Source organism: Geospiza fortis, unplaced genomic scaffold (assembly GCF_000277835.1).
Source record: "Geospiza fortis unplaced genomic scaffold, GeoFor_1.0 scaffold85, whole genome shotgun sequence".
NCBI classification, from domain to species: domain Eukaryota; kingdom Metazoa; phylum Chordata; class Aves; order Passeriformes; family Thraupidae; genus Geospiza; species Geospiza fortis.
Genome location: NW_005054358.1, coordinates 3,436,709 through 3,458,449, shown reverse-complemented (window position 1 = coordinate 3,458,449; position 21,741 = coordinate 3,436,709). Strand labels below are relative to the sequence as shown.

Sequence of the window (21,741 nt, the reverse complement as noted above, 5' to 3'; positions counted from 1 at the left end):
CCTTCAGTGTCTGTTAGTATATTGGTTGCCTTTAAAATGTTGTTGATTCTGTCAGCTCACTGTCATAGATTGTCACCACAGAGAGACCCTGCGGCTCAAAATAAGGGAAAATATGAGTCAAGGTATCCCCTGTTCCTTCTGAGAAATAACAGAGGAGCTTTCAGCTCCCTTTGAGCTTCCAGAGGTGCACCAGGGACCCCACATCCAATGGGACAGGGTCACAGGAACAAATGCCCTCTTTGGGATATGCTTTGTGGAGAATGCACATCTGGGCAGCTGTGCCTGCAGAGTTGTAACCACATCAGATTTTGCTCTGAGGGGTGGTTTTACCACACTGATATGGAGCCTCTGTTGTTGCACTCCCAGTACAAACCAGCACAGCACACTGGTAGTCCTTGACCAGGCAGAATCCCACTATTCACATTCTGAAGATGGAGCTGGGGTGTGATTCCAAATCAAACCTAAACATGGCATTTCAACAGACACCTGGAGGCATGGGCAGTGCCTCATTAGTTGTCCACTTGTCACAGGGTTATCTGACAGCCTTGATGGTATCAATATTCATATGACATTCTATATCTCCTTGGGAGAGTATAAACAATCTCTGGATTTGAGTTTTTCAAAGACCTCATAGATCAGGCATCCAGATCTCAAAGAAATAGGGTGTCAGGTTTGCTGTAGAGCCTTTAGAAGCTGTTTTCTTAATGCTTATCTCATTTCTTCCATGCCCCAAACCTTCTGCCTGGTCTTCGCATGAAACCCTGTGAATTTGGGGGAAACTGGGATAAAAGGAAAGGACAACTAGAAGGGATTTCTGATCTATCAGGTCTGATCCCTCATCAAGCCAGGACCTAGACCTTTACCAGCATAAAGAAATGGACTGAGAAATCAGGGGTTGTGGTATTCACATTCTCTGAACAGAGAGAGACATAACTCTCTCTCTCCCAGGATTTTTTCTGGGGAAGGCAGTGAGAAAAAAATTCTTACCTCTATTTGCTGTTTGGCACATGTGGAATGTGTTATGGAGATTGTTTACCAAAGGTGCTTGTTGTTTGGATTGATTGGCCAATGGGGTCAAAGCTGTGTTGTGGCTGTCTTGAGACAGTCACAGATGGCCAATGGGGTCAAAGCTGTGTCGTGGCTGTCTCGAGACAGTCACAGGGTTTTCTTGAGTATCTCTTTAGTATAGTTATAGTATAGTATTAGTGTAATAAAATATAGCTTAATAAAGCAATTGTTCAGCCTTCTGAATCATGGAGTCAGAGCACATTATTCCCTGGCTGGGGGATCACCTGTCTCTATCATAAGGGGTAATACTACAATTCTTTTCTCCTGCTCACCCACAGACCCCTGCCAGCAGCCCGAGCAAATCCCAGTACCTGCATAGCTCATGAAGTTACTGAAGGGCGTGTTCAGGAAACTGTGGAAACCACAGGTGTCATTGCCAGGCCCAGGATCCCCACACAGCTTGTGCTTGGGAGCAGGGTTGGTGTCACTGCAGAGGTCCCCGGTCTCGAAGGAGGGCTCTGTCTCCATGCACGGGTCGCTGCAGGACAGGATCTCAGAGATGCCCCTGAAGACGTGGTAGAGCCCCAGGCTGTGCCCAATTTCGTGGATCATGGTGTGTGTGTGGCCAGGGATTCCGTAGAAGGAGGGATTCAGCACGATGCCACCTGCAAGGGCAAAGAGAACAGCTGCTAGGTTTGCCTTGTGTTCCTCAGGACAGCAGGAGAAAGGGGAAAGAACACCATCCTAAGGGTAGCTCCTCTGGCAGTTTGTTGGATCCTCTGTAGCACAGACAGTTTTTTGCAGAACCAGACACATTTCCTGCCCAGCAAAGTTTCATCTCACCCTTAACCTGGGACTCTGAGGAGGAGGAGCTGTGGGACAAAGCTCAACATCCCAAACCAAAAACACTGCAACAACCATTCTTTCAACTGAATAAACTCAGTGTAGGTTTTTTGTTAACTTAAAGGAAAATCCTGCATGAAATTACTTCTTACCACGCTCTTTTAGATAATTTCGTGTGCTTAAAGAGTGTGACTGTGCCCAGAAAGGTGCAAGCAACATATTTGACACCAAGAGTCAGAAAAAACACACCTGGTACACTCTGTGTATAATATTCCCCAGGGTAAAGATGTGAGAAAAGCCTATTAACTTCTGAAATACCCTGAGAATTGCAGAAGACTCCACCAATACTTGCAAATTAAGAGCTGGGTAAAGCAAAGTATGCACACCCAAGGCTGGAGCAGTTTCTTCAGGGTGTTCTGGAGGCAGCTTTGAAGTAACTGTCAGAAACACACTGTTCATGTCCTCAGACAAGCCTGGCTTGATCTGAACTGCACAGCCCACTAATGAATATGCATTAAGTCTAAAGTGTCAAAAAAAAATGAAATCCTGGAGTGTGATAACCCTGAAAAAACTATGTGTTTATTAAATGTTTTTGCAAAGAAAACTAATGGTGTTTTCTGTTGTATGAATTAAGGGATGTGCAAAGAAGGAAATGGCAAATTAGAGAGGATTTGCAGTACATTGATAATCATATGAACTATATTTTTATCTCAGTTAGATGTACCTTGGTATTTAAAATATGCTTTATATTTTCATTATTTAGCTAGTTGATATCAACTTTTCCAAGCCCTGTATTTAAAACCCTTTTTGTGTCCTGCCTATCATGAGAAGAGGAGACTGCTTTGTAAAAGTTATAGTGGGAATATAAATCTTAGACATGGTACTCTAATAATTTAGTGACAATGAGGAGAGAAAAGGTTTTGGCAGCAGGAACTTTATCAGTGCCTGTAGCACAGGGAAGATGAGATCACCAGGTTCTGATGCACCATAGACCCTTCATCCTCATCTGCCTGGGGACTTGGTTGTAAAAACCATGAAATTAGAGGAAAATGAGACCATGAGGTTCTTAAGAAGTCCTCTAAATTCCACTCTCAAAGCAATTAGGTCTATACCATCCCTCACACTCTCTGGCCTGTTGCCTCTTCACAACCCCTGATGACATGACTGCCCCAGCAATCAATGTCAGCACTCAGCATCCCTACAGCTGCAAGGATTTAACTCACATCTAATCTGAATTGATTTTTTTGGCAATTTAAGTTCATGACTTCAAGTCCTTCCTCGCACAGATATGAAGAGCAGAAGATTCTCCTCCCCTTTCATCAGCTTTTATGAGATTGTCATCATCCCCACTTCAGGCTCTTTACCTTCAGCCTGAATCACTGTAATCCCTTCAGCCTTTCCTTGGAGCTCAACCCTTTTCCTAGACCTCCCTGACTGTGGTTCTGCTTTGATTTTTCCCTGTTCCCTCAGGTTTTCCTCTAAGAACAATGTCCAAAAGACAACATGCAGCACATCAGTTGAAGCTGTGTCAGTGCTGAAGGAGCACTTTGGATGTCCTGAAGGGACACATGCACAAAATACCAGGAGAAAAAAGATCTTCCCTCTGAGCAGGGGCACATGTGAAAATGTGCACAGGGTAGAGAGGAGTCCCATGGGCAGGTACAAATGCATAAAAATTATTTTACGAAAGAGAACAGAAAATTTAAATACGTACAGAAAGAGTAAATAAAGAGTATTTACAAGAGTAAATAAAATCTGCCACAGTGCAGCATCTTGTCTCCTGTGCCACACATGGCATCTGCACCTCCTTTTCACAGCACTGAACTGTTCCTCACACCAGTTCTCCACATTCCCAATTAATTATATACAGACCTACCAGCATGCAGCTCAACAATAAACCCATGATTCCTTTCTCTCCCTCTCTATACAATACAAGCTCTGATTCCTCTGGTGCTTGGTTTCTACCCAGGTGGAGCCATTTATACACAAAGAGTACCCTGACATATTTTTTGGGGTTCTCTATCCCAAAAAGAATTCCAGATTTTTTTCTTCCCAGTGGCAGGAATATTGGTGAAATTCCTCAGCAGGATGTGCCTCCAGTAAAGGCTGGTTAAATTGTTCTGGCATTGGAGAGCCCTGAGGCAGCTGGAGAGGGAGATTTTATTTTTGCCTTTGTTGAAAATTTATATTTTTTATAGCTGTCAAGAATCTAAATCAATTGCAGTTTTACAGAAAAGATAAACTCCCTCACCCAGACAATCTCTATCCCAGCCTTCAGATCTGCACCACAGGACATATTTCATATTTTTTATTAAGTACATATTGGATTTATAGAAGAGAGTAAAAAAGATTAAAGATGAATTCTTACAAACCAAGCACAGGTCTGGGAGGGCTATTTTGACAGGAAATTATGAGCATTATTTATTTATTTTTTACTTTTTTTTCCCCCTAGCAAGTCAAATTTAATCTGCTGTCCAATGTCTATTTTTTTTTCTTGTGAGATCTTTTTTTGGTCAATGAACTCTGTCAATGCTCTGTAGGAGCTGAATTTAAATTGTTTTTCTCAGGCATGATGCTGACAATTAGCTTAACGAAGTGACAGAAGAACTCATCGGGGCTTTGGGCGAGCCCCAGCCCTCTTGCAGAAGGTTCTTCTTGGCACTCTGGAGCTCTCCCCTTGTTCTCTGCTCCCTCCCATGGCAACATCAAGAGAAGCTGTGAAAATCCTCATTTAGGGAAGGAGCAGCTCTATTGCAGCCATATCCCACTTGTGCAGTGACCCTGGGGCTAATGTTTCACAGACTCCCTGAACCTTCTGGGCTGGGAAGGGACACACAGGAATCATCAAGTCCAGCTCTTCAGCAAATGGCTCACACAGGGATCAAACCCACCACCAGCAATCCACGCTGGTTTTCATCCCAAAGTGATAAAATCCCATCACTGGGGGTGCTGGTCAAGGCTGGGGTTAAAATCTATCTTTGTTTTTGCCAGATGCTGTCTTGGGGAATGGTCACTGGTGGGCATTTACAGAACCTTCTGGTTTGGGTGCTCCCAAAGGAGGAGCCTGCAGAGATGAGGCTGCAAGCAAGCCAGAGTGGAAGTGGTTTCAGTTCCAGCTGAGCTCAGCAGGAGTGTCAGTGTGTAAGTGCTGCTCCTCAGGAAGGGAAGTTTGCTCACACTCCTTCCAGAGCAGCTGCAGAGCTGTGTTGTAATAAAACATCTCATAAAATGAAGGAGGGCAGCCAGTGCCAACTGCTTGGCCTGACCACGGAGCCTCTCTCTGCTGGGGAGACAGGTGACCATAAAGACATGGTAACATCTCATCTTTGGGGTATTTTTGACCTTGGAAAAGCCCCCCTGACTGATGGCTATTCCATACAGCTCAGCTTCCATTGTATGTTTTAGGATAATAAACTCTGCTTGTTCTCCTCATGTACGTTTATAGCCACCATATCTTTTTATTTAGCTCAACATGGAGTTGGGTCATATAAAAACTGGCTGAAACAGTCTGTCACAAAGATTTAACTTGGCTGAAACTGGACTTCACTTCCAGCATAGCTGGTGAAATATCTGGAAAACTTATGTGACTTCCTGCTCAGAGGAGATGACCAGACCAGGTTTGCAGCTCGAGGGAGGTTTGTGAAGTTAGGAGAGGCTCATACTGACTCAGTCAGTGCCTTCTGAACCTTTTGAGGCTCCTCTGACGTTTTGCAGGGAGCACAGGTCCAGTGGCACTGCAGGTGGCAGTGAGTCACTTGGGAGGCTGCAGGGCTTTGTCTGGATCCCCAGGCTCCAGCAGCAACCTGGTTATGAAACACACCAGGCAAGCTGCAGGGTAGTGAACTCCTTCCAGTTCCACTCAAGTGAACATTAGAAATACAATCCCTCAGCTGTTTGCTCTTTTGCACATTGGTAGAGAAAAATAGCAGCAGATTTTAGCTACAGTCTGTGGGCTAATTGAATACTTGCTAATGAACTAAGGATCAGAATGTAACAGGCTAAGGTTAAAGATTCACCTCTGTCTCATCCCCACACCTATCCCCCAATCTTCTGCAAACTGCTCCCATGCAGTGAATGCCCTGTAAAGTAGCTTCACTGAAAAGGTGAAATACTTTCAGCTTGACATCATCTACAAATACCATAATATGCTTTGGGTTTATAACCTAATATTTTCCTGGTTGTGAGCCAGTATCTGGGAATCGTGAAATACTTTTTTTCCCCTGACTATATATTAGAGGAATGATAAGAAATCAGAACAGAGCTTAGCGCATATTTGTCTTTCCTTCTTAGTGCCTCAAAAGAATGCTTTGCAAAGAAGAAACATCTTTATCACTCACCTAGATGCATCAAGGCTTCTTTGTCCCAGGGCCAAGTTGCCACTCCAGCCAGCTCTTCCTCAGAGGAATTGGCAAAAAAGATGTTGAGGTGTGTGGATCCATCCAGTTTGAGAATGTTCTTAAGTTCATTGACATCCAAGTATGCCCTGTAGAAAAAGGAAAGCATTTTTTTCCTAAAGGTGACACAAAAGCAACAGAACACTGAAGAAGTGCTTCAATCCAGGCAAAGGTCTTATAATACCCTGCATATCAATCACCTGAAATGCTTTAATAACCCACTCCCAAACTTTGATTACTTTGCATTCATGTAGTGAATCTCATCTAACACTTCAGACCATTGATTAACTAAGGCCACAAAATCCAAGGTAAATACATAAAGCTGTCCACATTCTCAAGATAAGTATAGAAATCTATTTATTATGGATGTAATTAACCAAGTATTATGGTCAGTAAATCTTTTTACACCAGCAGTTAGCTTGCACATTTCCTCTAAGCTGTTTGTTGTTGTTACCTCTAATTTTCCTTCACAATAACAGGTTGGCACCACAACTGACACCAGCTCCCAGAGCCACTCCTTTAGCACCAGTGGCAGTCTCTGGTGCTGAAATCCATGAGGCCTAACCCTGACATCCCATAGCTGGTTGGGAATTGCTGTTACCAAAAGGAAAAATTGTGCCAAGAGGTTTCTTTGCATGAGCTCTCCCCAGGAGTGCTACCATACCATGACATAAATCCCTAAGGCTCCTCAGGTCCTCCCAGGGTGAGCAGCACTTCTCCTTAGCTTTTGGGATGCCTGGAAATCACAGAGCAGTCTGTTTGCAGGCAAGCTAAGCCAATCCCTTAAGCTTGATGGCTGCTGGAGGTACTTTTGCTCCTTTAAAGGAGTAGATTTTCTAATACTGGAATACAGCAGCTACTTGCCAGTGCACAGACCATGTTGCCACACTGTTTGCACTGCTCCAACTCATAGTAAAGCTGGAGAAAACAAAATGTAGGATTAAATCCATTGGCTCTCCGTTTCCAGCTCACACTGGCTTTTGATATGAAGTGTTGTGATAAGAGAAAAGCTAGAAGGGGATCATGTGTGGTGACAAGTGGAGACCCCAGAGAGAGGGATCACACCGAGCCAAGTATGGTTCAAAGGCTGTAAGGAACAGACACCACCATGGTCTTGAGCAGGCTGATTCCTGTTCCTGGAGTCCCCCTTTGTGAGTGTGCATGGATGTGTAAGGCTCACATTGCTCTCCCAAGCCACACACTCCCACAAGCTCTGAGAAGGGTTCCCTGCATACTTTGCAAGGCTTTTGCTCCCAGAAGGGTGAAGAAAAAATTGGGGGAGCTGGCTCAGCACCAAGATCTTTTTGTCCTTCCCCGGAGGACTCCCAAATGGAAAACACATTCATATTTCCACAATAGTTTCCCCTGCTACTTGCTGAAGTCATTGCCTCCAAAATAGATCATGGCTGGGTGTCCCCAGGCCCTGGCTGACTCATGGAGGAAGATGTGCTCTTTGGGGACACCAGTGGAAGGGGATGTTTCCGTTCCATACAGTGTTTATCTTCCAATCAAATGGGGATGACGTCCTGAAGGACAGGTCAGCACTCTGACCCTTTACACATTTCTCATCTCTCCAGTGTTCTCAACACATCCATGGAAAGTACACAGGCCTTCCCCTTAGCTCCTCAAGCTTGTCCTGCCTGGATCTGGACAGTGCCCTGAGGCTCTGCTCAATCTGCTTCCAGGAATCTTCTTTGTGCCTTAAAAAACCTCTTTTCCAAGCATGGGCTCCTACATAGACACATCCATGAGCAATAGCTTGAAATTACATGTGAGAACTGATGTGCACTTCCAAATATTCTCAGTGTGAGAGCATCAGGGGAACGTGTGACAGGGGGTGTGACCATGGGCAGAGGACAGTGCGTGCCTGCACCCATGGCAGCATCACTGGCAGTGAGCAGAAGTGTAAGAGACAATGTGGGAGGGATGTGATGCTTCATGCAAGAGAGAGGGGCAGAAACAGAAGCCCCTAGTCTGATTAGAACAATGTTTATGTGTTGGTATCCCTGTGGGAAGGAAGGGCCTGCTGCCTGGACTGACAGGGCTGTTGGCTCTGGATGCAGATGCTTTATGCACATGCAAATCCCTGTAGGAGTAACCATAATCCAACTCCTCTCCTGAGATTACCATTTTTATCCTTCCTCCTTCCTCATGGTTTCAAATAATCTAAACTAATATTTCTTTATTCTTAGCTGTCTCTTTGCTTATCGTTTACACAATCCAATCCCCATTTATCTCCTCAGTGCATGGCCACAGTTGCTCTTTCTCTTCCATACAGCCCATGTGCTCCAACATCCAGGGCTACATGGATTATTACTGCAAAAAACATCCAGAGCAGACAGCACTTAACTAATTGGCCAGTGATGGCAATGCTTCACTGAGACTGGACTCATGCCTTATGTAAATCCATCCTACTAAGTCCTTTGGACTTGAGTTTCTGATATTTCTCTGACCACTTTTCTCTGCTGGCCAGAGGAAGGTTGTGAGTGAGCAGAATGCATTCAGTGGTGGAAGAACAACATGCCAAGAGGATTTTTAGCAAAGGATCTGCCCGGGTGTAGGTGTAAGTAGCTCATGCTTGGAAGGCAATAAATGCAAACTCCTTCATGGAAGCAGCCAGCAACCCCCAGCACGTAAACATGCCCGAGCCCTGAGCTCAGGCAGAGCCCTGGAAGTGTGTGACCATGCAGGAGCAGAGATGTGAGCGTGGCAGTGAGGGCTGGGACCCTGCACACACGTGAGGCACACAGGAGAATGTGGGGAACCAGCGTGTGCGTGTGTAAGAGATAAAAACACGAGCTGGAATTCCTTCCTCTCCTTCCTCCCCATGTTTCTAATAACCTCCCATCCCTATCCATCATCGCCACATTCCTACACTCAAGGAGGCATAAATTAACTACTTTTGCAGTTCATGTCCAACTCCGTAGCCGCAGGCAGCAGACCTGACAGTTACCAGGTCAAAACAGCTTTCAGTTATTGCTTTGGACTAGGCTGACTCCCCCCTGCTCCCTTATCAGCCCAGACTATCTGACCCAGTGCAATCTGTGAGCGCTGCTTACACTTCTCAAGGTTATGTGGGTCCCCTGACAGAGGACATTATGTCTGTCACATGGGCTCGTGCCAGAGAGAGCCAAAGAGCCCAGCCTTTCCAGCACTGCCAAACTCGCATTTCAAAGACATGAGTGCAGTCTTGGAAAGGGATCAAAGCCTTCCCAACTGTCATTAGAATATTTCCTTTATGCATCTCTCTGTGAGTGCCAGCAACATATTTAATAAAATTCATTGGCTCGAGATGGTACCTCCAATATAAACCTGAATGGGGGAACTGTCAGGGCAAGTCTATGTGGAAAACAAAACAAAACCCAAAGCACAACAAAACACGTGTAATTCCTGTAATGGAAAAAACATACGATGCTGTGAGCATGCCTTGCTGGAGAAAGCCTAATGAGCCTATTAGTGCATCATAAAAGGTCTCCTTTGCTGAAATCTGTTTTAGACATAGAAATTCTGTGGGCTGTTTAAGGCCATTTGGGACACCAAATCATATCAGGCAATGCTCACATTCCCACCCAGATCTTTTCATCGACTTATTTGTTCAATGCACAGTTTTTGTTTTCCTTTTCCCTCTGCTGCAGTGCAAAGAGCTCTCTGAAACTGTTCTGTGCAGCAGCTCACCGTTATCCAGTGAACCCCAGCCCTCAGTCAGGGATATGGATCCCATGCAGTGCTCCAGTTTCAGCCTATTGGAGTTTTTAGCTCACCCAGCAGTGTCTCTAGGCGGCCCTACCCATCACCCAGCCCAGCCCATCAGTCACCCAGCCATTTTCCCCGTGCCTGTCTCATCTGTCACACCCGTTTCCTGTCCATTTGCGCTGTGACTTGTCCCCAGGCGATGGGGTGAAGCCCTTGGCCACCAGCCCCACCTGCCTGTGGGAGCCACTGTGAGGAGCTCCCTTTGCTGGACCTGAGCTCCACATCCAAACCCAGCCACAAACCCCTGTGCTGAGCCACAAACACATTTGGCAATGGCTCTTAAACCCAACTGATATCAGGTTTAATCATATTAAACCTGGTTTTGGTGACTAGAAGTGAGCAGTTTTGTTGAGGGTTGGCAAGTCTTCCTCCTTTTCTTCTAGGTCACAGAGTGGTTTCCCCAGGTTTCCCTGATGTGGCTGAGCTGCAGCCTCTTGCACTCCCGGTTGTTTTTGCAAGGAACACAGAGTCTTCCAGACCTTACTGTTAGGAAATTTCCTACTGTTTGCTCCCAGTTATTCAAGATTTGCCTTTGTTTTGTTTTGTTTTGTTTCCTTCAAAGACAAGTGTCACTTTACAGCAAGAAAACAAACAGGATACTTAAGAGATTATTTGTAAGATCCCATCCAAACACAGAATAGGAACTTTGCTATCTGCTCACTATGGAGTATGGTTTGCAACTGCCTGGTGAGTTTGTTAGGAACAGAAGGCACTACATTTCATCCTTAAAAAAACCCCAACTAACAAGAGGCAAAAACCAACAGCACCTCCTGAATTGGGAAGTCAACTTCAAAATATCTCCATTTTCAATATTGACACACAGTATACTATCCTTTACCTACTGGGCTCAGCACACAGCAGGACAGGGTAAATCTGCTGGAATCACAGGGCCCCAGGGAATCACTCTTCTTCCCAAGACTCCTCAGAAGTGTCAGCCCAGCCTAAACCGTGGTGCATGGTTCTGACAAAGAGAAAACTTTTTTTTTTTTTGGGACAGCCCTGGAACAGCCTCTCCATCAGCCTGTGACAGATCCTGGTGTGATTTCCAGCATGGTGTGGCTGACAGGTCTCAGTGGTGTTCCCTGTGTCCCTCCAGGTGCCATGCTGGCCCCAGGGTTCAGTGGAGCAGCAGTGACCACAGCAGTCAGTGTGTGCACAGGCACCCAGCACGCGTCTGTCCTGGCTGTCCAACCCACACAGGGTGCCCAAGGTTCCAGGCTGCAGTGCACACCCAGAGATTCTCAGTATCTGCAGTGAAGAGCAAGAACAGTTTTGAGATAAAGGATATTCTCCCTGAAGATAGTGGCAAGAGCCACGACTGCAGCAGCACTGAAAGCTGACCTTGAAATGGGGCCATTTGGCAGATGTGCACAGCTGTAATTTATCTTTTCCTCTTGTGATTTCTCAGTCCTGGGTGGTTAGACAGCTAACTGCCCTTTTGGAGAGGCAGTGCTGATGCCAGTGTGAGAGCTGCCTTTTGCCCTCTGTTGTAGGGTCACAGACAAGTGAGTCTGGAGAGGATGTTCAGAGACCACGGCTGCCAGCCCTTCACCCCTAAGCTAAGGCATCTTCCTGTGTCACCAAGCAAATCTTATTTAGCTCACTTAAAGCCACACATGACAGGGACTATGTCACTGTCCCAGTAACCTGCAGCCCTTGTTTCAGTTCCTTTATGGTCAGAAAGTTGGTGTTTTTTCTAAAGGTCAGGCTAAATATTTTTTTGCTCTATTAGAGGAGTATTTGTGCCGTTCAACCACTGACAGGGAGGTTGGATTCCATTCTGCTTTACCAAACCTATTACTTATTTGAAAGCCTATATCTCCTGTACATCATTTCATTTTTAGGCTAAAGCCATCTTATTTCCTCAGCCTTTCTCGCTGCTTTTAAGACCTCTGCTTGTTTCTGATGCTCTTATCTGAACTCTCCACATCTTTCCCAAAGGCAGGTCATCAAAAGGGAACACAGCCCTCAAGCTGAGAGTTTATCAGTGCCATGTAACTGCTACGTTTGTCCTGTCTGTCACCTCCAACCTGACACAAAGACACAGGAGAGATTTCAGACCTCCAAATATTTCTAACTTCTTTTTTATTTTTTTAAAAGCCTGAAGTGTTACAGTCTATAAAAAACCTGTAAAAAAAAAAGACAATCTACAAACTCTCTTTAGCAGTGGACGTGCAATAAAATTTGTGTCTGACCTGATGTTAAAGATTTGCCTTTGCTGGCAGATTCAATTTTGCTCCTCATTTCAGATGGATTGCCATAAATCATGAGCAGCAGGAAGCGTGCCTCATCTACACTGAGTTTAGTGTTAATTTAAGACACTGGTGTAAGTGTAGTAAAAGTCATGATAATTTATTGATAAAGGTATAAATCTTTCAGTGATTGGGACAGAGCCTGAAACAGAGCAGAACCAGAATCCTACAAGTGAGAGGCTTCAGGTCCCGGTTTAGATCCAGATCACTGCCTGTGTTCACACTGAAATCCAAGTGTGCAACTGTAATTCCAGCCACATCCAACCCAGGCAGTTGCTAGGTCATGTCCACAAGCATAAATTGCAAAGCACTGTCAGCACATGCAGGCTTGGCAGCTCTGAAAGAATTCTGGTTTATCTGCTGTAGCAAAATGTCCTCTGCAGGCCCCAAATCTGATCTTCCGTTACAAGAGAGGAGAAATGTTTTGGCAAAAAAAAAATATAATAACGATAAGGATCCAAGAAAAGCCACTTAGGATAATTGTTCAAATGTAAATCCAGCTCCTTGGGTAGGTTTGTAGCCCCTGCTGAGCTCTGTGTCACTCTGTGACACTGTTCATGCATCCAGGTGAGCCTGCTAAACCTGGACCAGGGGTTTTTACATCACTGGCAGGTTTTACAGTTAAGACCAACCCCTAAGCAAAAAAATAATGCAAAATAGAAGCCAAAGTGGCTATAAAACTCTGGGTGTTCATTGATCCCAGGTTTCCCTTTTCCAAACTGAATTAATTCTACCACTAGGATAGTGACTCAGGCTTTACTCATACAATTAAACAAATATGTAAAAAAAATTATAGAAGGAAAATAAGAACTTTACTGTACAAAATATGGGAATCCTTTCAGTTTTTCTTTATCCTGCAACAGAGTCTGAGAGCATCTCCTTGCTTGAAAGTAGAGAATTTTCACAACTGTAAGGTTATCAATTTAATTCCATTTGCTTTGAAACCCAGGCTTTCCAGCAGGATAGTCCTAGAAATACACAAATTTTTACTGTAACAATAAATCCATAGGACTGAGAGGAAAAAAAACCCAAACACCTGATACATAAAGGAAATTATTTGATGTTAAGTTCTAAAATCAGGATTATCATCTTAGAACACTAAGGGTGCATCCCTGCCCAGCCCTCTCTGACCTTCAAAAAGACTTTCAATAAATGGTTATTTCATGCAATCACTTAACTCCTGGAGGTTGTTAATGCAGGATCTACTTAACAGGCTGAACCATAGCAAGAGGCTGGAATAAATTTGGTGCCTGGACTACTCCAGACTTTGTGCTGGGTCCTCTCTTGGTTTTTTCATGTGAGCCTGCACTCAGAGCCAGCCTCTGCTCGCACTGGGCTGCACACAAATATCAGCACTGACTGTGATGTATTTGCTCCAGTGTAAATCTAGAGTCAGAGCAAAATTTGATTCTCAAAGTGCAGCTTCAGGTTCAAATCCAAAATCTCAAAGGAAACATCAGTTGAAACAACCAATTTTTGCCCAATTTCTGGCCAAGGCAACTTGCTTTTTAAAGGATGGAGGCGGGTTTCCTTAGATCTCCACACGGATTCTCTCAAAGGTTCGTAAATCCTTGCCAAATCCTTCACAAACCTGGGCTCAGATTCAGAAATACAGTGAAAACAGATTTTTTTTTTCTATTTTTTTTCCCCCCCGGCACTTCTGCTGCTGGTTCTGGCCAGGATCAGAAAGAGCAGAGGCTGAGGGAAAAAGATGATGCAAAAATTTTGAAATGTCTAACATGTTCTGTCTGAGCTCTGGGCAAAAACTTGGGATGGCTCTTCATGTATATAACATTATATGTTCCTTCTCTCTCTTTATCCTTCATCCTTCCAAGCTTTACTGCCCAGTTCTTACACCTTACCTTTAGATAACCTTTGCATAAGTTTAGGAAGAGTTGCAGTGCTGCAGACCATAAATATCTGATCACTGAGCCTTCATCTTTGCAGGGTCTACATCCAAGAGTGGAGCAACTTTTGAGTTCCCTCAAGCAGCAAGAACTGAAAAGCTCCATTTCCTTGCATGACCATAACAAATTATTAAGCTACACAGAACTCCATAATATACTACAGAAAATAACCAACTGCACAGAACTAGGAAAAGATACTCTGGCTGGCCAACTTGCAGGGAGAAAAAAAAATAGAAAACAAAGGAAAGCCTTGGCAGAGAGAATTGTGATCTTACTGTACAATTAACTTCTGAGACAGTGAGTAGGATTAAAGGATGGAACATTTCATTTAAAACAGCAGAGCATTATGAAGCATATATGCACATTTCACAGGCCTTTGAAATCAGCAAAACTGGCAGGTTTATTTGTTTTGATTGTCTCTTTTTCTTTCTTTTACAACTTTGGGATTTTTTTCTCTTCTTTTCAAGACTAGAGCCAAATGACCCATGAGAAATGTGCTGTAATTTGCCTCTTATCTATCCCTCATCTCCATCTGATATTCCCTCTGCCCTGGTTACCCTGATGTTTTTCCAGACTCTCCAGCCTGAACCATTGTAACAAGGAGAAAAGTCAAACCATAAAGAGGGAAGTAGCATAAGGATATATTCAGGAACCTGTTCTGTTAAAACAGATTTCCTTTGCCACTTCATGAAAACCTCTTTTGGCTGCAGCCAACCTCATTCACGTACACAGGAGAATTTAAACCCGTAGAGGAAGGTGTATAAATTTCAGGCTAGTTTAACTCTCACTTGTGCTGCTTGGCACTTGCACACTGCTTCCCCTCTGGGCCTCAGAAAGCTTCCTAAACATGAAGAGTGAAATTCCATTCTGGTCAAAGCCCTGACACCAGCCCTGCACTGCTCCAAGCCCCATCCACCCGCTGAAGTGATGCTGAAGCAGGACAAAACCCCTTCTGCTGGGCCTCCCTTCAAAAAATCTTACCATGAGTGAAGAAGGCATGAAATAGGCAAACAGAATGTTTTTCCTTGTCTTCTGAATGGGAAAAACTGACAGCAAGGATTAGCTCCTCTATCCCTTGAGCCTGCATTCTCTGATAATATGGATCATCTTTCTTTTAAATAAGTGTTGTCCTGTGTTGCAGATACTTGAAGTTTTCTGCTGGTGGCCACTAATCATACTTTACGAGCCTTCAGTCATATTTTACAATCTTTGGCTTGTACTTTACAATCTCCAAAAAAGTCCTGAAGGTCTGGTGCTCCACAAATGGAACATCAGTGCTCCCTACAAGGAGCTGGTCCTTCCCAAATCCCTCAATTTCACCATTCCTGAGGACAAAGCAGCACATTAACTTCATTCTTGTGGAATGAAGGCTCTGCTTTCAATGAGGGAGCAGCCACTGTTCTAATATTTGGCATCTACCACCTCTCAACCCAAAGCTTTCAAGAACCACCAACAGATATGGGCACAACAACGCTGCCAAACAGCTCAAGTAAGGGACATTTTGGTTTCAATCAACCCGATTTTTTTTATTAAAACATCAGAAATCAGGAATGCAGCCTGTCATAACTCCATTGAACGGGGGAAATAGTAAGTTAGAGCCTCTGTAAGTAAGAGATGTAGAGGAAAATTGTGACTTTAAGACAGAATTTTCTTTGACTATGAAACTAATTCAGAGCAACTTCTATATTAACATTTTCTAGACATTTATAATACTAACACTCAACTCCAGCCTGTCTTCCTCATCCCTATCCAGGGTCAGGCTTGAGATCACATTTGCAGCCTGTCCAAGCATCTGCCTTGCTGGTGGGACCCATGGGAGCCACAGTGGGAGTGACTTTGGCACTTCTGGAACACTGGGAATGCTTTGTGCCCTCTCTGTAGAGTGCAGGAAAGCATAGAATTACCCCACAGACACAGCCCTGTCCTGGGCTCCCTGTGCCCTCTGCTCTTGCAGTAGCAGCCTTTTGTGGGTGGGATAGGTCAGGATTCTGGGTAGGCTCCGTGGGTGACATATGTGGGAATATTTGGGAGTTTTAGGATTTTTTTCACATATTTGAATATTTGGGATTTTTAGAAAGCAGCACAGAGGTCTGGGTTTGGGAGCACTGTGTCCATGGGGTGCTCACAGTGCAATTACTGCTCCTGCAGAAGGGAACAGTGGCACTGTCCCTGCCAGTGCTGCTGGCACTTTAAGGGGCTGCTCCTTCAGCATCTTCCCTAATTACCACACAGCAAAAAATGCAGGGTGAAAAAAGGAACAAGATCAAATTCTTTGCTCCTTTCATACCAGTTTTTGACACTAATCCTCCCTGCACATAAACCCCATGCCACAAAGGGAGATATACATTGAGATTGGAATGAAGAGCGACTTGGAATCAGGCCGACATCAACATAAAAAATAAAATAAAATCACATAAAATCACAAAGGACCTAGCATGTTTATTGCAGATCCTTCTGGAGTTGATGGGCCAAAATAACCACTCCAAATATGCAGCTTGCAAAACATTCCTTTTGCTTTGGAGATGCCGCTTCTTTTCTGTTTTCATTTTTACAACTCATGGACTTTCAAACCTCCTTTCTCAACCTCCTGGCAGGATTGTGCATGAAGCGGGTCCTGCTGCAGTGGGAAGACCATCAATGGTTAGGATAAGCCAAATCTTCCTCTTTCGTGAGAACACAATGAAAATCTGATTCAAATGAGGCTGGCTGAAATTTCCTCTTATTTCATCTTATGCAGAAAAGTGTAGGAGACACCCAAGTGAGATCACAAAGAACATGGTCTGGTGATGGAAACTTCAGTTCAAGGAAACCAAGTGTCCTGCAAGAGAAGCCTCACATTTTCAAGGTTCACGAGACTTTTTTATCTCTGTCACAACAAAGGAATTATATTTCTCTCTATTTGGTTTCTAGGGAGTTTTTTTTTTTCAGGGGATATTGATGTATCATAACAATAAATCTTTATCTTTAGCTGTAAAGCCTTGAATACACTTTTTAAGGAAAAGAAAAAATTGAATAGTCAGATGTAAAGGACTACTAAATATTATGAGATTTACAAAAGCTGGTTACTCTTATTCTTTTCCAGCCATGACGAGATTACAAGGAAATAGAAAATGTCAGTCGCTGAAACAGAAATTTTACATGAGAATATTTAGCTTTGAAGTTCCCAGAATCCACAGTCAATTGCCAGGTGATCTGGCAGAAACAACAACACACCTGCAGTGAAAACAGTTCAGAGTTGCAAAAAGAAAATATTGCGGACACTGTACTTCCTAAAGCCAACTTTTTTTTTTTTTTTTTAATATTTCTACTCTTGCTCTCTAGGAAAACAGAAAGAAATGAATAAAAAAGCAGGAGAGAGATGTAGTAGATCATACCTTTGTCAAGGAGACTGCTGGGAAGCAAAACATGCCAACAGCGTCTGTAACAGACACCACAAACATAATGAACTCCTTGACATCGAATTCCTGCCCCTCATTTCTCTCTGCTGAGCGGGAGGAAAGATGTAAATGAGCATTTTCCAAACACTCAAGAACTTTCAGAATTTCTGTTTTTTAAACCTGTGCAGGACCCACAGCTCCTGCACAGATCCCTGATGTGCATTTGTGCTTCCCAGAGTGGACAGTTCCTGAACTGGAGGAAGCAGCCAGCAGAAAATCAGCAGTGGGCAGCAGCCTGAGCCAGTGTCCAGATCAGGAGTTGGATGGAAGGACGTTTGGATTTCCTCACATATGGATCTGCTAACGTGTGTACCAGAAAACAGGCACTATCAGCCCAAAACACAGGGCTGATTGTAAGCGTTCCCTGGGGGACACATTTCCCCAGACCCTGCTAAATTGGACTGGCAGCTTATGAAACACACAGCTCTGATCCAGCATGTAACTGTAAACTATAGGAAATCATACCCATATATTTGGCCTTCAGACACGAGTGCAGAAATTGCCTGTTTTGGCACCACGAGCCTGTGGATCCACGTGAATCAAACCCAGACCTCTTGCAGAGGGCTGTGAGAATGCAAAGATCTGTTTTCCACTGCCAAATGTTATCACAAGAGGGGGAAAACTAATTTTCCTTTATGGCAAATTTCTTGAGCAACTTTTGTCCTGATCCTGACTGCTATGGACAGGCTATGCAGTTTAATTTCCCAAAAATTTGCACTGTATTTGCTCATTCAGCCACACATCAGCTTTTGCTCTGGTTTGCTCCTGTAATTTCTTGGTGATGTGTCACTAATCACTTCTACAGCACTTAAGATCTCGATGGCTACAAAACCAACTCTGCAAAGGGTCCAGCAAAAACTGCAGATTGTCATTTTTGTCCCTGCACACAGAGCCCAAATTACACAAAGCCCATACTTACAAAACCTTTGTTAGTATGAGATGTCCTGCACCTCCCTGTCATAGGCAGAGGGGACTGCTATGAATTCCCTGGCACAATTCTGTGCCAGCTCAAGCACTTTGCAAAAACTGACATCCTGCCTTATTCATTTGTGGGGGAAGAGAAGGCATCCTGCAAGCACTACTGGACTATCTCCTCATGATGGTTTTATGAATCAAAAACTAGAAATTCTTCAGGTATTGTTCCCAGGAGGATATAAAAAGAACTTTGTGTCTGATCAAGATGAGAGTAGCTGAAGGTTTGAGCCTGAATTAAGACATAATCACAGAGTCAATTAAGTTGAAAAAGACCTCTGAGTTCTTTAAGTCCAACCTATTACCAAACACCACCTTGCCAACAACACCATGGCCCTAAATTCCACCTTCAGTCTTTCCTTAAACACCACCAGGCACAGTGACTCCACCACCTCCCTGGGCAGCCCATTCCAGTGTCTGATCACCCTTTATAAATAGGACATTTTATAGCACAAAGACAAGAATAAATCTAACCCCAAAAGTAAAACTGGCAGAAGAATTCTGAGTGTACGAGGAGGAAGCCAGGAACTTGCAGCCCTTTTCTGAATCAAATTGGATGCAGGGAGGGAAATCAAACGGCACAGATTTCTCCAGGCAAACTGGGAGAAACGCTCTGATGTGTCTGAAGGAAGTATTTTACTCTGTGTTTGGAAGTTTATCATGACCGATCAATTCTGGAGGAATTAGTGAGTGTGTTCTGGGTTTTGGCACTGACACAGTCGTGGTAAAAATGCTGGAGGTAAAAGGGAAGTGATTTTTATAATGCTGTGAACTGTTGCCATCAATCCTTACCCAGAAGATTTCTCCTGCTTACTCCAGTGCAGTTCTGTTCTGTAGGAGCTTTGCTCTGAGCCATCACCCTTCATCTCAGGGAGGCTCCCAACCTCTCATGTTCTCTGGATGGGGAGATCGAAGCCAAAGACCAAGGTCTTTGGGAGTTCAATCTTTCTGTGGACTTCAAAGAGCTTGGGATATGCAGCAGAAAGCAGAACATCCATTTGGAACAACATTATGTACTTAAAAATAGGAAATGTGGAATGGTTGTTAAGGAACACAGCATGATGGGGGAGCCTGATGTGAACTGTGAATGAATTTGGATTCCTGTTTTTGGGCTCTAAACTTGGTGCTCTAAATCCTAGTGGAAGGCTCTGCCTTTTCCCAGCAATTATAAAGACTTTTAAGATTTAATTCTCTCAATCATGTCTATACCTGCAGTGAACAGATGGCAGGAACACTTCCCTAAGGAACTGAGAAACAACTACAAATAGCCAGTGCTCATCCTCAGCTCTCAGTGCAGTAAGAGTGACACCTCACAATTTGGGAGGAATCAGCATAACCCCTTAACCAGAAATGCCAAGCCCAAACTTATTCAGGTGTTTTGAATAATATAAGTTCATGCAATTATGACTATTCCTCAGGCATGCCTGTGTTTGCCTCCAGATCCATTTTCAGGGATTGAGGACAGGAATAGAGCATCATCAAGCTCATGGGAAACGGGAGATCACAGAAAAATGTTGTTTTGTAATTGTTCTCAGCCAGTTGTGCAAACCTAAGCAGTTCAGATAGTTTGGAAATATTTCCATTCTCTCTCACACTCACGTGAATCAAACTAAGCTCTGGCTTTTCTGGTGTCTACCCACATTCCCTAAATGAATGTAGCACTCTTTATTTACTTGAAATTAGTCACCAGTTAATCTCTCCCTGTCTCTTTTTCAATTAAAAAAATCAAATTAAGTAATTAAGGGAACACAAAGCAATTTAAAGCAAAGCTTTTCAAAGTGTAAAGGGGATTTTGATACCCAGACTCTCCCAATAGTCAGTGGATCTTTTCTTGGCCTGGGATGTAACTCCCCATTGCGCCTTTGGAAGGTGCACAAAAAATGTGCAGATGATTACAGTGATGGGTCTATTAATTGAAATCATCTGGATTTTATGATATTTAATCAATGTCTGAGTTCTGACTTCAAAAGCAGCTTTAATTGTCTTACTCCTCTCTGCTCCATGCTCCCAAACCTGTCGTCTTTGATACACAAATATAATTTGTGAGTCTGACAGGGCCACCAGTCTCATTACATTGTATCATGGAAATTAGAAATGAATCAATAAACAAAGAGGCAAAGTCCTGATCAGCTCCTTCCATCCACACATGTGGAATTCTTCACATTTTACCCCTAATCCCATGCCTGATCAAAATGAAATGTCTCCAGGGGCTTCCTTTTGGAATTTAATCACATCTCAGAAAAGCTGATATTTCATGTCTATGTGTCTTATCTTCATCCCCAGTACACTTTGTGCTGTTTAATGCTGAAGAAATAATTCAGCAACATGTTTCATGTGATGGGGCAGATCCTTAATGGAGGAGAAATGCTGGCATGGCCCAAAGTTACTGATTAAATCCCCTTCTTGGCATATTCATTTTTACTGTGTCTTCCAGCATAATTTCAACATGGAATTTTCCTGACATAAATCCCACAGGTTTCCCTCTTCCCCTCCACACCACACTGCGTAGCTCTGTGTTTTGGTAAATCTCATCTATTAATAGTTGCCCTCTGTGGCTATAAAAAAATACCTCAGTAGTCAAAAGGCAGCCCTTGGTAGGGAGCAGCTGTGGATGCCTGAACACACACAGGGCCCAGCATCACACAGCAAAGCCCTTTCTTGGCTGCGTGTCAGAGCAAACCCATTAAATATGGCCATGGAAAGCTAATGGAAAAGGAGCCCCTTCCCTGCAAGAGGGAGAGAGAGACTGGCTCCAGCACTAGGCTGGAGAGCATCAGGGTATTTCCATTTTCTCACTGACATTTTCTTTTTTCCTTTTTTAACTCAGCAAACCCCCTCCCGTGTCTTCCTCACTTTGCCCTTCTGCCAAGTCCCAATAAAATCCTGCACTTAAAGAAATAGGACAAAGACGTCATCGCAGCGAGTAGCAAAGGTTGCAGGGTAAATTTTAAGGTCTACTCTACCTTTTTTTTTTTTTTGTTTGTTTGATTGATTTAACTGATTAAAGCATTTCTGCTCTTCCTGTGCTTTCAGCAGCATCCTGGGTAACTCAGGGGAAATTCAAACCAACCAGCTGTGATCTGTATTACAAAGTCGAGGTTGGAAATACAACACAAGGATGTTGATGGGGCCATACTGGAGAGGGTGAAAGGAGAAGAATATCGTCTCCTGCTGA

General features: G+C 43.7%; 1 protein-coding gene across 2 annotated transcripts in view; it reads right to left on the bottom strand.

Moving 5' to 3' along the window:
• Positions 1-21,741, bottom strand: part of PAPPA (pappalysin 1) — a 178,281-nt gene that overhangs the window by 120,329 nt on the left and 36,211 nt on the right. For both annotated transcript variants that reach the window (XM_031059238.1, XM_005423806.2), the window contains exons 3-4: positions 6,189-6,334; positions 1,380-1,673 (exon numbers count right to left, since the gene is read on the bottom strand). In XM_031059238.1, the coding sequence (XP_030915098.1) occupies positions 1,380-1,673; positions 6,189-6,334 (440 nt within the window). The remainder of the gene's footprint in view (positions 1-1,379; positions 1,674-6,188; positions 6,335-21,741) is intronic.